Source organism: Ochotona princeps, chromosome 17, assembly GCF_030435755.1.
Source record: "Ochotona princeps isolate mOchPri1 chromosome 17, mOchPri1.hap1, whole genome shotgun sequence".
In the NCBI taxonomy this organism is placed as follows: Eukaryota; Metazoa; Chordata; class Mammalia; order Lagomorpha; family Ochotonidae; genus Ochotona; species Ochotona princeps.
In genome coordinates, this window is record NC_080848.1 from 46,959,162 (window position 1) to 46,975,506 (window position 16,345).

Here is a 16,345-nt window from a genome sequence, read left to right on the forward strand (position 1 = left end):
ACTCTGTGGATGATGCCAGTGACTTGGATAGATTCTAAAAGACTCGTGAGCATCTGCCTCATTTGTGGTAGATAGCAGACCATTTTACTGTGAAACACTGTGAATTACTATAATGCATTTTTTTTTAGAAGCAATGGAAAAAGAAAAGTTGGCTGTACTCAAAAATCTTCTTCCTAGGACAACTAGGAAAATTAAATAATTCTTCAACCAAGAAACCGCTGTCTTAATTTAGGGAAATCCTATTCTTGGAAGTTACTGAGCAGAATTGTCATCAGGTAGCAATTTTAAGTACTAACCTCTCACAAATACAGTTAACTTACCCTAGAGAAAGACTGGGGAGATGGGCCCCTCCTCTACGAGCCTCCCTCTCAGAGAGCCTATGCAGTGAATTGTGAGTTTGGCCGAGCTGAGGGAATCAAGACTGTGAAAATTTTACGAAGTCAAATTTGGCTTAAATGTGTATATTAGGTGAAGAGAAAATGTTAAAAACAGAGCAGCTTAGGATATGGCACAGGCTGCATCTGCTTCCTGTATTTCAGTCTGCTCAGTCCAAGTTTGTTATGTAGCAGACACCTTGAAAGGTGTTACCTGCATTCAGGTTTTGGGATCACAAGAATGGGGACTCACTTCCCGAACTGGTCTCCTACTTCAGTTCCTTTTGTGGCACCCTTAGAGGGACCCCACTGGAGACAGGGGCTCCTGCCCCTCTGGGATGCTCTCCTGGCGGCGAGAAGCTCCTGTTCCGGGGTGAAGCCTCCCGGTTCCATCCTCTCGCCACACGCTCCCTTCTCTCTCGGGCTCCAGTGGAATCTCTGCTCAGTCCCTGCCAACATGATTGTCTTTTCTTCTTTAGACAGAAACTCCTTAACAGTACCCAGGACAGGATTTTCAGTCTGCTCCTTAATGTGTCCTATTACAAAACCCAGAAATGCATGCAGCGCAAAACCAGCCCTTGCTTTCTTCTAGGCATGATCTGAGCACACAGCCCATTTGAGCTGCGTGGCACCAGCATAGCACAGAAGACACCAGTATACTGACACCAGGAACCCAGCTTTTCCACACTTATGGCTGCTTAGCCACATGTTTGCTCTCATCTTTCATTACTGCAGAATAATTTTCTGAACCCAAGGAGAAGAATCTGTACCCATATAAGCTTTCCTTACTCATCTGGGCTATCATTCCATTCTTTAAAAAGAAAAATTAGTAATTCAGTCCCCTGAGAAATCTAATGGTTGGAGCAGTATTACGTTTTATTTGACCCCACAATGCTTCATTACTTCCAGGGATATTTAAAAACTTTTATTATTTTAGATGATGCTTACATAGTTGGTCAGGGTGGGAAGGATCTAAGGTTAGAGAAAAGTGGGTGTGATCATTGTTTCCAGCCTTTGTCTCTTCTTCCCATTTCTGGGGAGAGGGGGCAGATAAGTGGAGAGCCCATACCCAGCCTCCCAACCATCCCAGTACCTGAGGAAAGGGAGCGTCCACCCGATACCAACCCAGGGTCACCATGAGGAATGTGCTGCAAGGGTTCTTTCAGGTGGATGTGATAGTTCTGAAAAGCTGTCAATCTTGCCCATAGAATGGATGAGGAATCCCTTCCAATGTCCACTGGCTGGTCCAGTCGACCTCAGAGTCTCCATTCACCCAGATATCTGCTGTCAATGTCTGGTTGGGGTAGTTGTCCATATGCTCTGTTCTGCATTCTCTGCTATGGTACCAGCTGTCTTCTGCAGGTGGCAGTGGGCTACCATAACCTCTGTGTGTACAATGGTGGGCCATCCAGCACACCATCCTTTACACTGAAGAGGACCAGTTCTCAAATGTGGGCCCATGAACTTGGACCAGGCGACCCAGGCCCAGCCAGACCTCCCACCCTGGGGCTTATTGACTCTGCACCCACCATGCAGGTGGGCCCAAGAACCTGGGCCCCCCAGAACTCCACCCCTGGGGCTCACAGATCCAGCACCCACCACACAGGCAAACCTAAGGACCCAGGCCAGGTGACCCAGGTCCCCCTGGACCCGCACTCCTGGAGCTCTCGTACCCAGCACCCACTGCACAGTTGGGTCCAATGCCCCAGGCCATGTGACCTGGGACCAACCAACCCCCCCCCCCCCCGCCACCTGGGACTCACAGACTACCACTTGGGCAGATCCAGGGACATGGGCCAGGAGACCTAGGCCCCTTCTGATCCCCTGCCCCTGGGGCTCATGGACCCAACCCCCACCACACAGGTGGGTCCTAGGCCCCGTGGCCAGGCAACCCAGGCTCTGCCAGAGCCCTCCACCCCTGGGGTTCAAGGATCCAGCACCCATCAGGCAGGCAGGCAGGTCCAAGGACCCAGGCTAGGCAACCTGGGCACCGCCAAACCCCTCACACCTGGGGCTCAGAGACCCAGACCCCTCTGGACTCCCAATCCCTAGGGCTCATGGATCCAGAACCCACCATGTAGGCAGGCCCAAGAACCTGGGCCAGGTGACCCATGCCCTGCTGGAACCCCACCTCTGGGGCTCTTAGACCCAGCACCCATGATGCAGATGGGCCCAAGGACCTGGGCCAGGCGACCCAGGCCCCACCAGGACCCCCACCCCTGGGGCTCACAGACCCAGCACCCACCACACAGGTGAGCCCCAGGGCCTGACCAGGCGACCCAAGCCCTGCTGGACCCCACCCTGGAGCTCATGGGTCCAATACCCACCACACAGGCGGGCTCAAGGACATGGGCCAATGACATGGGCCATCATGGACATCCTGCCACTGGGGCTCACGAACCCAGTACCCACTGTGCAGGCAGAATGAAGATCCCAGGCCAGACTCCCCGGGATCCACTGGACCCCCTGCCATCGAATCTGGCACTGCACAACAGGCCCCAAGGGCCTGGGCCAGGTGATCTCCACCCCTGGGGCTCATGGATCCAGCACGCACCTTGGAGGTGGGCCCAAGGACCCTGGGCCCCCCTTCCAGGGACATTTTTCCCAGGAGGCTCAGAGATGTTTTTTAGGCTTTTCCTGACAAGATTGTTGGGACTTTTTTTTTTTTTTCCCCAAAGATAGAGTTACAGAGAGGAGGAGAGACAGAGAGCAAGAAAGGTATCTTCCATCTGCTGGTTCACCTTCCCCTAAGGCTGCATGGCTGGAGCTGGGTCAGTCTGAAGCCAGGGGCCAGGAGCTTCTTCCAGGGCTCTTCCACATCATTGCAGGGCTCGAGGACTTGGGGACCATCCTCCACTGCTTTCCCAGGTGCATCAGAAGGACGCTGGATGGGAAGGGGACTGTCTGGGACTCAAACTGGCACTCTTGAGATGTCGGCACCCACAGGCTGAGGCTTAACCTCTTAGGCCGCAGCACTGGTCCCATGGGCCGTCTAGCCATGTGCAGTAGCCATGTGCATAGTCCCACACTCACAGCCTGTCTTGCAGCCCACGAGGGACTGGACAGTAACAAGTCTTGAAGAGCCATGTCATGTCTCCTCTCCCGTGTGAATCAACGTATGTTAAACGCATTTCTTGGTAGCACTTCTATCTTGAAAAGCACAAATCTCAGTGCGTTTTAGGCTTCTTGTCTCTTCTCCATCAACAAGATGTCAGTGAGTTGCTTGTCAGAGACACTCAGTTGCTGACAGGTCCCCATAACCTGAGTAAGATAAACTGCCAGGAGATGTTTGCACTGGAATACAAAACATACAAAGCAGTTAGAAACAGGAGGCCTGTCTAACCAGCGCCCCTCGCTATTCTCTGCGGCAGGAAAGGATTGGGTGCACACATTCTGGGCCTTTGGCTCACTGCCTACACTGCAGACAGGCAGCTGAGACCGGTGTGTCTGGGGCACAGACTGGCTCACTTTGCCTTCTGCTCTGGGTGAAGCACACGGCTCCTGTTAGTTCTAGTGTTATGTTTTTCCTTCTGTGCCTCCAGAGGCGCTCACAGTGATGGTTTACACTCCAGGAAGGAGAATGGACGGACACCATTGTTTTTCTTCTTTTGCAGGATCTAAAAAGTAGCACCTGCCTGTTTGAATTCCAGCTGCTCCATTTTCTAATCCAGCTTCCTGCTAATGCACCTGGGAAGGCAATAGAGGATGGCCCAAATACTTGGGCCCCTGCCAACCACATGGGAGACCAGATGGAGTTCCAGACTGCTGGCTTCAGCCTGGCCCAGCCCCTGGCCTTTGCAGCCATCTCTCTCAAATAAATCTTTTTTAAAAATCGTTACTATTCTTAGGACAGTGCCTTTCCCTTTGGAATAAGGAATGTCTTGGTCCTGGCTCCGTGCTCTAGGTTTTGGCAAAATTAGCCAAGGCTTACAGGGCAGGCAGAATCACTCTTATCCCATGTGGAAGGTTGTCTTTTCCATGATGGGGAGGCACACCTCCTGGCTGTGGTTGGGGACAGGCATAGTTACCATTTAATTTAGTTACTATTTCTGTTGGGCATCTACCCAAGGTCAGCCTCTGTGGCTGCCCTGTTGTCCTCCCTTAAGTTTAATCCATGAAATGTTAGTTTTTTATTCCTAGGATTTTTAAGAAACTGATTTGAAAGGCAGAGCTACAGAAGAAAAGAGAGAGACTGTTCCATCTGCTGGTTCGCTCCCCAAACGGCCATAATGGCTGGAGCTGGGCCAATCCAAACTCAGGAGAATCCTCTGTGTCTCGCATGAGTACAGGGCCCAGGGACTTGGTCCCTCCTCCGCTGCTTTCCCAGGGCACGTGAGCAGGAAGCTGGATCATAAGCAGAGCAGCTGGGACACAGACTGGTGCCTCAAATGAGATGCCGGTGTCACAGGCAGAGGTTTAACCGGATCTGCCACAACACCAGCCTCAACCCATGACCTTTTTTTATTTAAAAGGAATCTGCTGTGGTTCTAAAGATGATGTTACATTTTGGGAGTTTAAACCCTGAGAGATGATCCATTGAAGGTAAGAACAGTTAAATTCTTGTCAGAGATAAGACTTGTTTGTTTTAAGACGTAGTACAACTTCCATTTTTCATAACTTTTAAATGATAAAAAAAAAAGGGCCATATCAGACTCTCTCCTGATTGGTTTGCAGGTGTAAGAGCCCTCTTGCTCACCAGTAGGCTGTCACTCTTCCGTAGCACCGAGAAGGCGAACGCAGGGCATGAGCAGTAATGACAAGAAGCCAAACAGGTGTAGGTTTTCCCAGAGCTTCCCAGGACCTAGGGAGAAGGACAGAGGTGGTCAGGCCTCACATGGGGTGCAGGAAAACCGCTTCTTTCCCTCATGACCGAGCCCTGCTCTGCAGTGTGCCTGGGGAAGAAAGGCAGTGATGTTTGACACAGAAGAGGAGACTCTCTTCCTCCCCGCGTCCCAGTGCTCTGCCCTCTAGGACTTCATACAACAGAACTCAAGAGTCACAGACTCCCTCCGCTGTCCGCACAAGTCGGTCTGTTCCTGACGGCAAGCATCTGTCATGTCCATTAACTGAGCATGTGTGAACTGCCTGAGCCGAAGGCTGGGTGAGAAGAGGCAGGAGTGGAGGGCAGGAGCAAGCCAGACAGCAGAACTCAGAGTGGGATGAGGCCCCTGAAGAGCCTCTGCGAGTGAGGCCGAGGGAACAGAGAGCGATGAGCTCTGCTGAGGGATGACTCAGCACTCGCTCAGAGTGGAGGTCTCAGGAAGAGAGGCGAGCCCAGATCTGCCAGCTCATCTCGCAGGACACAGCAGTGGGGGCTGGGGAGAGGCGCGGCCCAGGAACAAACGGTCTTGTGGCACTGGAGTGCGGTGAGGAGAGGTACCAGGAAGTGAGATGTGTCTGCAAGATAAGACTGTGACTACACACATTTTTTCAAGCCCTTCAGCCCTGCCACCAACTGCCAAGGTCTTTTTGCTGGAGGCTTCATTCTGAAGAGTTACTTTGCAAACTGCAAGTCTGAGGTTATTATTAGTTACCACGGGAAGCAGAAACATCCTGGGGTTATTTTATAAGGAACTGTCCTTTAGCGCCATCAAATGAGGTTTTGGCTCCAGGATGGTAATCTAAACTAAATAGCCAAGCCCCTTTTTGGGGGGGGCTTGTTTTTGGAATTACGATGTGTCGGCACCCCAGGATCCTTTCTTGTTTCCTACAGAGATTAAAGCAACAGATGAGCCATAAGCTTTAGCCAAAGCGGTAGCAGCAGAATTGAGGGGTGCTTCTGTGTGTATGTGTTTAGTGGGTCACATGACGGACCCACCTCACTATGTGTTTTTTTTTTTTTAATTGCAAAATCAGAATTTCTTGAGGTTGTGGGATTATCAGAAATGAGCAACCAGTGGGGTGAAAAGATGCCAACCCATTAAGCATTTCAGTCAGAGTTGTAAATTCGGCATTGAAAAGTCACATCTCATTTCCTATTTAGGGCAATGATGTGGAAATATCAATTGCCAATGAATATCAATGGGAAAATGTCCCAGGGGGTCCTGTTAACAACCAGAAGGAGCATGTTGCAAGACTGTTCTGCTTACTCCTGAAGGAAGCTGCAACAGCCAGCAGTTCCTAGGTTGTCACCAATGAATCAATCCCCACCTTTTTTTTTCCCTCCTCTGCTTACCTCCCACGTCTGTTCTCTCTAAATTCAGCCAAGCATAGTTCCCTGAGTGACTCACGGGTTCCCTCTCACCGTGGAGTCTCTCAATCCTACAGAATGTGCCATGGCCAGTGCTGAAATAATACCTGGTGACTCAGAATGGGGAGCAGTCCTATACAGCTTCTCTTGTCTGACCCTTTCAAAGGCTGGCTAAGACAGCAAGTAAAGTTGCAGTTGTCCAAGGCAGTAAAAAATACAAAGGGTACATTCCGAGGTTGCTTCTTCCTAATTTAGCAGTGGGTAACAGATATATCTAACCATCAGGCAATAATCTTGGAAGCTTCTGGAACTGGGAATTGACCGTAGAGACAATCTGGTTCAGATATCATTTCTTCATCCTTCAGTAGGGAAGTGGCCTCCCCTTACAGGAACTGCTCTATAGTCTGGAATTTTTATCCCCAGGAGGGAGGTTTTATGTGTGTGTTTTTAAAGAGACACACAGGAAGAGGCCAGTCTGACTGGGACTGCCTGTTAGGGATTCCACTGGCAGGTCTGTTAAGTTCCCCAGGGCTCCCCGCCTGGATGGTCACCCCTTCGCAAGTAGTTTTTTTCTGACCATTCCAAATCCTGGCAGCCTCATGCCAGTGATGCACTGTGTCATTTATTGCTCCTGTGTTAGTGGCTCTCTCTGCAAAGGATCCTGCATTCCTAGTTTATTAAAGCACAGGCTAGCTTGGGGCCTGAGGTAGCCAGCAGAGGTGACTAGCTAGGCAGAAATGTTACAACATACTGGGCATACCCTGCCCATTCCTCTCTGCTGACAGGTCCCTGGAGTCCCAGGTTGGGACTGCTGCCAAGTGGGAGCACCGAGGGAAGGCGGCAGGGGGACAGGGCTGCAGTTGTCTCCTGGGAGGTAAAGCTCAGCATCGGAGGTCACTGTCCCCACAGCCCAGCCCAGCCTCCCCTGAATGAATGACACCCGACCCGCAGAGAACCTGAGAACTCAGGTGACAGAAAAGGCAGCTGTGGGACACAACATCAGGGTGACTGCATTACCCCTGAAGGGCTGCAGGAGTACCAGGGTGGACCAGTGGAAGACTGGTCTATGGAAACACCAGCTGGGTATCAAGCCAGTGTCACGTTATACAACTCCTGAATCAAGCCAAATCCTTACCATAATACTAGATAGTGCACCCATTAAGGTTAATTTGAGGGCATGTAAGATTTCGATAGGCTCAATTCAAAGTCCAAGCTGGTGGCCACGGATCTATTTTTATTACTTATAAAGCAGTGCAATGTCTTACTGGACGTGAATGACAAAAACAAGGCACAGTGACCAATGGCAGAAACAAAGGTTAACAATAATTAAGATATTCCAAACAAGCTTTTTTCAAATTTTATAAGCTTTAGTTTTACATGAAGGGCGGAGTTACAGAGAGGAGAAACTGAGAGATCTTCCATCCACTGGTTTACTCCCTAAATGGCTGCAGCGACTCAGACTGGGCCAGGCTGAAGCCAGGAACCAGGAGCTTTCTTTCTGTGTCCTGTTGGTGCAGGGGCCCAAGGACTTGGGTCGTTTTGCACTGCTCTCCCAGGTACATTACCAGGAAGCTGAGCCAAAGTGGAGCAGCTGGGCCTTACAACTCATGCCTACATGAGATGCCAGCACTGCGTACTGTGGCTTGACTCCATGCACCACAGCACCATCCCTAAGTTTTTTTTGTTTTGTTTTTTGTTTTTTTTTAAGCAACAACTAGATTACAGAATAAGAGAACAGCTGGACTGTCTGCTTGCCTAGGTCAAGTGTTAATGTAAGGGTGGGACTGAGAATAAGAACCCAAGAGTAAAAAATCACAGGAAAAACTTGAAGGCCTCTTTGGTTTTGGGCATTTTCAGCTCATCAAAAATCAGGGATAGTGTTGTGGCACAGCTGGTAAAGCCACCACATGCAATGCTGGGATCTCCTGACACCAATTCCAAGTCCCAGCTGCTCCACTTTCAAACTAGTTCCTGCTGATGGCCTAGGAAAAGCCGTGGAAGACGACTCAAGTGCTTGGGCATCTGTCACCCAAGTTGGAGACCTAGAAGAAGCTCCTGCCTTCAGCTTGGCTCAGCTCTAGCCATCTTGTGGGCATCTGGGCAGTTAACCAGCAGATGGGAGAACTCTCTCCTCTCTTGGTTGCTGCTTTTCAAATAACAAATAAATTTTAGAATAATTAAAATAGGAAAGAAAACACTTCCTCGGGTTTACATAGTGAGTATCACCCTGAGTACAATTAAGTGAGTGAGAAAATTCTCCTAAAAGGCAGCACAGGAAAACACCATCTGCAGCATTCCACACCATGTCCTTAGTGAAGAAACACTTTGCCAGGTCAGCGAAGTTGGGCAACAATGTGGAATGGCACATTCCCTAAGCTCGGCTGGGGTCATTCATTCCCTGAGGATGAATTCACCTGGGGTCACTTCTGCTCAGTCCACTGACAGTAAAGCAGAATTACAAACAACCTCTCCTTTCCTGGTCCTTCAGCAGAGCCCGGATTACATACGACGGCTGATGGCTTATTTTTTAACCTTCCAAACTAGGCACAAAACCTTTGGCCAGGACTGCCAGCATTTCTGTTTCATCGCAAGACTCCCCTCAAGCCTGGTTGCACTTAGCAGCGTCTCAGATAACTCCACAGAGGGAGTGGGCGGCCAGAGCTGGCATGCAGTTCACACCCAGTCTCTAGTCAAGCATCGGAGGCGACTAGAGTCAGGCAGTGTGGGGCAGCCAGATGCCACTGTGGTTGCCACAAAACAGATGGCGCGCTACAGCCTGCTGGGCTTTCGGTGAGCATTTACCCATCAAACACAAAAGTAATTCAGAGTACCTCACAAACCTACCCGTCTCTGTTATAAGCGCTCAGGGGGCAAAAAACAAGCTCCAAGGAGACTGCCCGTGTTCAGCGCAGTCTGGCAATGAATGCTTGTCTTGCTGGTAGTTTAGGAAGATGGTTTCTGAGAGGTAAGCCTGAGCGTGTTGGAAGGCTCTCAGGACACATTCTGGCTGCTGTTGTGAGCATAAAGTAATGAACGGTGAAAATGACAAATGCCTCCCATCAAACAGCAAAGCAAAGTGGGGGGTAACTACACGTCAGACTGGTGACTTCACAGCACACACATGCACACACGCCTGGCATGGAATCCAGCAGAGGCAGAGAGCAGGGGGCTGGGGGAGGGTGAGGAGAAGCTGGCCAGAGCGCAGAGCGTCTCAGTGAGGCAGGAAATACAAGCTCAGGAGACCTACACACTGCACTGACAGCATGGTCACTCCGCTTATTCACAATGTATTGGAAACCTGCAGATTTCTGAAACAGCCAATTTTAAGTGTTGTCACCATAAATGTAACAGATGGTAATGAGCCTGATTTAGTCATTCCACGACATGTCTATATCAAAACATCATGTTGCACACCATTGATATACATGTCAATTTAAAATACAAAGAGCTTCTAAAAATTGTTCATAATCTTACTGTTGGGTAAGAAGCTTTTCAGTAGTTCAGAAACTGCTTGATGGAACGTTTTGTCCTAGGGGTTTCTGCTAAATGGGATCGTTTCTAGACATCTACCTGATAAACCCGCCTTCCGCTGGGTGATGAGATTAAGGTGACAGATTGTCGATCGACGAGGTCCAAGGCCTGGACAGCCGATGCACCAAAGACAAACTTCAGCCTGGGAAAAAGAAAGGTTTCTTATCAGAAGCACTCCAGGTTACCTCAATAACTTAACCCAAAGGACAACCGTTTCCCACCGCTTAAAAGAAAAGTTTTAGGAATGGTAAATAATACTTGGATAATTTTGAAAAATCATCTTAGGAACCGGCGTGGTGGCAGATCAGGCCCATCTTTCCCTGCTAGTGCACCAGTCCATGTCCCAAGTGATCCACTCCTGATCCAGCTCCCTGCTAATGTGCCTGGGAAAGCAGCAGAAGACAGGCCAAAGCCTGGGAACCCTGCACCCATTGGGAGACCCAGGAGAAGCTCCTGGCTTTGAATCGCCTCAGCTCCAACTGTTGCGGCCATTTGGGGAGCGAACCAGCAGATGGAAGATCTTTCTCCTCTCTGTTACTCTGCCTTTCAAATAAAAATATTTTAAAATTTTAATTGGAAACAAAATAAATAACATGTCAAAACTCATAGACTAAAAAAAGAAAGAAACATGAAAACCTTGTTCATTTACTTCAGATCTTGCATTTTGATGAAAAGGGAATAAACTATTCCAGATAAGCCCTCTCTGCAGTGTATTTCTCCCGACTTTTCCTTCGTCCTTGAGGGAAGCGCATGCATTCATGCTTTCCTGCCAGCTACTGTTGTCATGCTTGATGACGCGGAGTACTGTGCATGTTTTTCGTGCAGGTACGTGTGTACAACATGTCTTTAAGAAGTTTCTGAAAAATGTACATTTTAAAAATTTAAAAAAAAAAAAAAAAGCATTTGAGAGGGACGAAGGAAGAGAGAGTATGAACCGTGATTTGCTGATCTCATTCCCCAGTGGCCACAACAGCCAGGGCCAGATTCAGGTCTCCTTGGAGTGTGTGTGGCAGGAGCTGGGGCCTCCCAGGATGCGCGCTGGAGGAGGCTGGAACCGGAGCCAAGACGGACATGGCACGTGAGTGTCTTAATCAGGTCAAAAACCCACCTCAAAAGCATACTCTTTTAATTCCACTGTCTAGGAACCTTCTGAAGCCAGCATGTTTATACGTGTGAATTGTTATGAATTTTGAATACAAAGTATTCTTTCAGCGACTTGGATTTGTTTATACGACACATCTTTTAAGGCAGTGAATGCTGCTGTATTATATACATATTTTTACTTAACTTCACTGTATGTAAACATTATTTTAATTCAGTAAGCACCTACGTTTGGGCAGGCCAAGTGTTTCCATTTTATTCTATTGTAACAATGCTTGATGATCACTGTACACATCGATTGCTGTACATACATGGAAACTCCATTTCCTAACCCAGAATAGAACTGTCTGGTTTTAGAAATGTACACAGGTATTGCCAACAGCTTTCCAAAGAGGATATGGCCCTCCTACAAGCACTGCTTAAGAGCTATTTTCCTCCATTCTCTCGCCAACACCAATACTAATCAGATTTTTTTTTCATGTTTGAATGCTAAATTTGTACTTTCAGGTAAGGAGTAAGGATATCTAGCTGTGGAAATGGTGACTTCAGAAAATACTGGTATATGGGAAAATTCTTTTTTAAAAAAATCCACATTTATTTATTTGCAAGCCAGAGTTACAAAGAGGGGAGAGAGGTCCCTCATCCACTCACTGGGTCACTCCCAAGAGGGCCACAGTGACCGAGGCCGGACCAGGCTGAAGCCAGGGACCAGAAGTTTCTTCTGAATCCCCCATGTGGGCTGTGGAAGCACTTGGGCCAGCTTCTGCAGCTTTCCCAGGTGCGTGAGCAGGGAGCTGGATCGGAATCGGAAGAGGTCTTACCTCAGTGCCCAAGAGACACTGGTATCACAGCAGGCTTTACCTGCTACATCGCAATGCTGGCTCCAGGAGAAGTCTTATGATGGAAGTTTTTTCTTACGGATATCTACAATTATCTCAAAAGGCTAATTTAAAAGAAACTTCTGACCCAAACCTAAGAATAACTATCTCTGGGTGCTGACTGTTGTGGTTTATTTGTTAATGAAGGTTTTTTTTTTTTTAATGTATGAGAATGTGTTATTGTTATAAACTGAAAAGCAACTGGCTAGGTTGGGCTAAAAGTAAAAAGCTAATATTTTACGAAACTCACACGGCTTGACACACACACACGCAAAGACAGCAACTAGGAGGGCTTTTGAAATGTTCAACTTCCTCATTGTCCAACAACTAGCCTCGTGTGGGACAAACTATTGAGGGAATGGCAAAGAATACATTTGGTATTTTGCAGATTTAACGTTGGAAAATTTAGTCCACAAAAAAACTAAAATTTGGTAAACATTTTACCTGTTGGGTAATAATAGTTAACTATGAATTTCTTTTCAAATCTCTGTTCACTTAATGGCCTACAGTGAACATCGCTGGAATGCCTGAAGCATTTTTGGTCATTTTTTTAAATGGCTACAAAGAACTTCATAAACTAACTTTATTCTCTCCAAACATAGACAGTACTGGATGAACATGCTGACTACAATCTATATGAACACTCCTGATTCTTTCCTTGGGGTGTGCTTGTGTAAGTGGAATACCAGGGTAAAGCGTGTATGCTTTAAGTTCCTGCTGTCTGTGCCTTTTAATTCACATTTCTCCCAGCTGGGTATCTCTTATTCCTTTCCTCATATTCTTGCCAGTATATTTTCTGTGGCTGCTAGTTGTTTTTAAGATTTTATTTACTTTTATTGGAAAGTCAGATATACACAGAGGAGAGACAGAGAGAAGAAAGATCTTCTGTCTTTGGTTCACTCTCCAAGCGGCCACAACAGCTGGAGCTGAGCTGATCTGAAGCCAGGAGCCAGGAGCCTCTTCCGGGTCTCCCATGCAGGTGCAGGGTCCCAAGGCTTTGGGCTGTCCTGGACTGCTTTCCCAGGCCACAAGCAGGCAGCTGAATGGGAAGCAGGGCAGCTGGGATTAGAACCTGCGTCCATATGGGATCCCAGAACATGCAAGGTGAGGACTTTAGGCACTAGGTTACCATGCTGGGCCCCTATGGTTGCTAGTTTTACAGATGAAAAATTATTTTTGTAGTCACTAGTTGGAATTATCATTTTGCTCCCCAAATCTTAGCTGTCTCTATCCTGTTATTATTTATTCATTTTCTCTGTTTTTAAAGTAGTAATTGGCGGTGGAAACTTGGAGTGGTGGTTAAGCCACAGCGGGGACGCCAACACACTGTTTTCTGAGTGCCTGGCTGGTGTCCTGCCCTTCCACCTCTGATGCTGCTGATGTATTTAGAAGACAGCAGGTGGGGGCTCAGATGTCCAAGTCCCTGCCTGCGCCCCCAGCAACCCCGCGACATAGGAACCTGGACGGAGCTCCTGGCGTCTGGCTCAGCCTTGTCAGCCCAGCTGTTAACAGGCATTTGGGGAGTGAACAAGCAGCTGGCAAGTGTCTTTCTCTGCCTTTCCAATAGGTAATGGCCCAACACATTTAACAGTTAAAAAAAATGATACAATGGGATTTGTACTTACGATAATAGGTGCTCATCAGGAACTATAAAATAGAAATGGGGATAAAAATAATCATGTTAGACTGGTGACCATAACAAATTGTGTAAAATCTTCACAGCCCAAAGATTTCTGTGTAAGGTGATAAACTGAACCCCAGATCCCACCCTAGTTCTAGGTGATTGTCTCTCCCTGCCTGCCTTGGAAGTTTCTCATTTCAGACACAGTAGATCTGGACTGGGGGGAGTATCAGGCACAGAGGAGCAAAGCATCACACTGAAAACGAGGTGTCTGTGTGTGTGTGGCAGGGGTGCCTCCTGCTCTTGTATGGCAGGACATTAGAAGTCCAAGGACATTAGAAGTCTCCAGTGCTGAATCTGACCAGCCCAAGCTGGAATGACCTTTTCGACTAAACAGCTTAGAACAACTACAGTGACTGTCACGGTCCATAAGCTCTGTTACCAATTAGTTTCCATTTTTAAAAAAAGGCGAAATAATTAAAGGTGATGAGACATCAGAAGGACACAACAGAAGACATCTAATTAGAGCAAAAACTGCAGACAAGATAATTTCACACATCTGTCGTTTGTATCATCAGAGAACACGCAAGTCAGTGAAGGAGTTGTAAAAAGAACGCGTGACGGCAAAAATAAAAAGTTGAGTAGAAAAATCTAGAAGGTGAGGTGGAAGAAAATTTCCAAAGTTGAGAAATATAAGAGAGAGAAGTCCATTAGCAGAACAGAGGGAATTCAGAACTAAGTAACAGGAATACAAGGACAAACAATGGAGGGAACTCATCGAAGACATAAACCAAGAAAACATCCCAGGATCTAAGGACACGCATTTCCAGCCTGAATCGATCCACTGAATGCCCACGTGCTGGAGTGGAAAAACAAAGCAGACTGACAACCCTGGGCAATACAGCCTACCTCCCATGCCCATGGGTTCTGCATACTTGAATTCAGTGGATGAAAATATTTGGGGAAAAAAATGCTGCAACTGTACTAAATATGTACAGGGGTTTTTTCTCCTTGTCACTTCTTGAGCAATACAGTGAAACATTGTCTACACAGCTTTTAGATTATACTAGGTGTTGTAATCTACAAGTGATTTAAAATACTTGGAAGGATGTGTGTAGGTAAGTTTGTTCCAAGGGAGGCCCTGGGACTAACATCCCACAAGTTCCTCAGGAGTAACACTAGAAACTAGAGGTCATGGAATAGTGCTTTCAGTTCCCTGAAGAAATACTTCCAACATACAATTTCGTACCTATTCATCAATGGAGTGTGAGGGCAGGAAAAAGAACTATTTTGACATGTAAATTCTCCAACGGTACATCGTATCGCCCACTTTGGCAGAAAGCTGCTACTGGCGGGTGCACCATTCAATTATTACACTTGAGAAACAGGAACCCAAAACAGATAAAGAGAATTCCCAGAGTAAAGAACAATGAGAGAGTATTTCAGGAGACAACCGGAGGACCTGACAAGGAGGATGCAGTTGATAAAGCACTTTGTGTGTGTGTGTGTGTGTGTGTACCTTGTGCGGGGACACAGCACATTTGTAATGAGTCTGAGGTCGATGCAGTCAAAAACCTAAGACCATCACTACCCGAGGGAAACTCAGAGGTTACACAAGACAGGAAGAGGCCCCCTGCTTTTCCTGAATTGCTCATCTGTGACTAGTCTGCCCATCACACCAAAAATGAACTAGTCTAAAACTGTGGGTGGGTCTGGGCTGTGTGGCTACAACAAAGATCCTAGGGATGGCAAGAACAGTCCTGCTGAAAAAACCATGCAGCCGAGGCACAGTCTCTGTGTGAGTCATGGTTGGTCCCCAAGATGGTCAGCGGGCATGGCCACTCAACCGGAGAGAGCAGCCAACCGTGTCCACCGGCCCATCCTAACATCAGAACGCAGCGGAACAGCCGTCTGCCCTCCACCTTCGAAGCATATATATGTGGCGCCTTGGTTTTGACTTGCAAAAAAAAAAGTTTTGTTTTTTTTTAAGACTCCACAGTGGCCCTAACTTTCCTCCAACCTTTAAGAATAGTTCACTCAAAAACACTGTCAGGGCGCCTAAGTTCGGAGGCCTTACTGGCAGCCACTTTTATACCGAGTCGTGCTCACCGAGCCCAGCAGCAGCTGATCCTACCGCGCGCCAGGCAAGGTGCTGCGGACAAGCGGACACACAGCATCCTCTGCCGGCCCGAGAAGGAAAGCGGCTCCCTCCCACACAGGGTCTGGGTTTCCTCCAGCAACTCCATGCGTGAGCTCAGGCCAGCCACCCCAGCGACTGCAAAGGCGGGAATTCCAGCATTCCCCGCGAGCCACCCCGCACCCAGGGCCCCTTCCGTGCCACGCACGCTGCCCGTCTGTGCTGAAGGGAGCGTCTAGGATGACCGCCGTCCAGTTTACACACAGGGAGACAGGATGCAGGAAGAGAGAAGGGCGAGGGGCGCAGGGGCGGATCGGGAGCCCGCCAAGCAGCCGCCCCCACGCCCTCCGGGCCCGTACTTCGCGCGCTCTCCCGCACCGCCGCGGCCATCTCGCTCAGCAGCTCCTCCACCACAGCCGGCAGGCACACAGCCATGTCCTCCCACCGGCGGCCAGCCACACCTGAGGCGCAGTGGAAGGCCGGGCCGGGCTGGACGTCAGCGTGCGTCACGGC

The 16,345-nt window shown here is 48.4% G+C and overlaps 1 protein-coding gene across 1 annotated transcript; it reads right to left on the reverse strand.

Annotated features, from left to right (window-relative positions):
* Positions 1-3,388: 3,388 nt before the first annotated feature.
* Positions 3,389-16,314, reverse strand: ZSWIM7 (zinc finger SWIM-type containing 7). Its single transcript, XM_004599303.4, has 5 exons — positions 16,192-16,314; positions 13,700-13,721; positions 10,135-10,237; positions 5,071-5,175; positions 3,389-3,668 (listed from the first exon to the last, which is right to left on the reverse strand). The coding sequence occupies exons 1-5, from the start codon at positions 16,265-16,267 to the stop codon at positions 3,552-3,554; spliced, it is 423 nt and encodes a 140-aa protein (XP_004599360.2). The 5' UTR covers positions 16,268-16,314; the 3' UTR covers positions 3,389-3,551.
* Between the last annotated feature and the right edge of the window lie 31 nt (positions 16,315-16,345).

What these genes read in the sequence shown, in the direction of transcription:
- ZSWIM7 (XM_004599303.4), bottom strand. Translation starts at nt 16,267, where the DNA reads ATGGCTGTGTGCCTGCCGGCTGTGGTGGAGGAGCTGCTGAGCGAGATG. An exon ending in GGTGCGGGAGAGCGCGCGAA is followed by an intron (nt 13,722 to 16,191) that starts GTACGGGCCCGG and finishes TCTATTTTATAG; the next exon opens with TTCCTGATGAGCACCTATTA. An exon ending in CCTGATGAGCACCTATTATC is followed by an intron (nt 10,238 to 13,699) that starts GTAAGTACAAAT and finishes TCTTTTTCCCAG; the next exon opens with GCTGAAGTTTGTCTTTGGTG.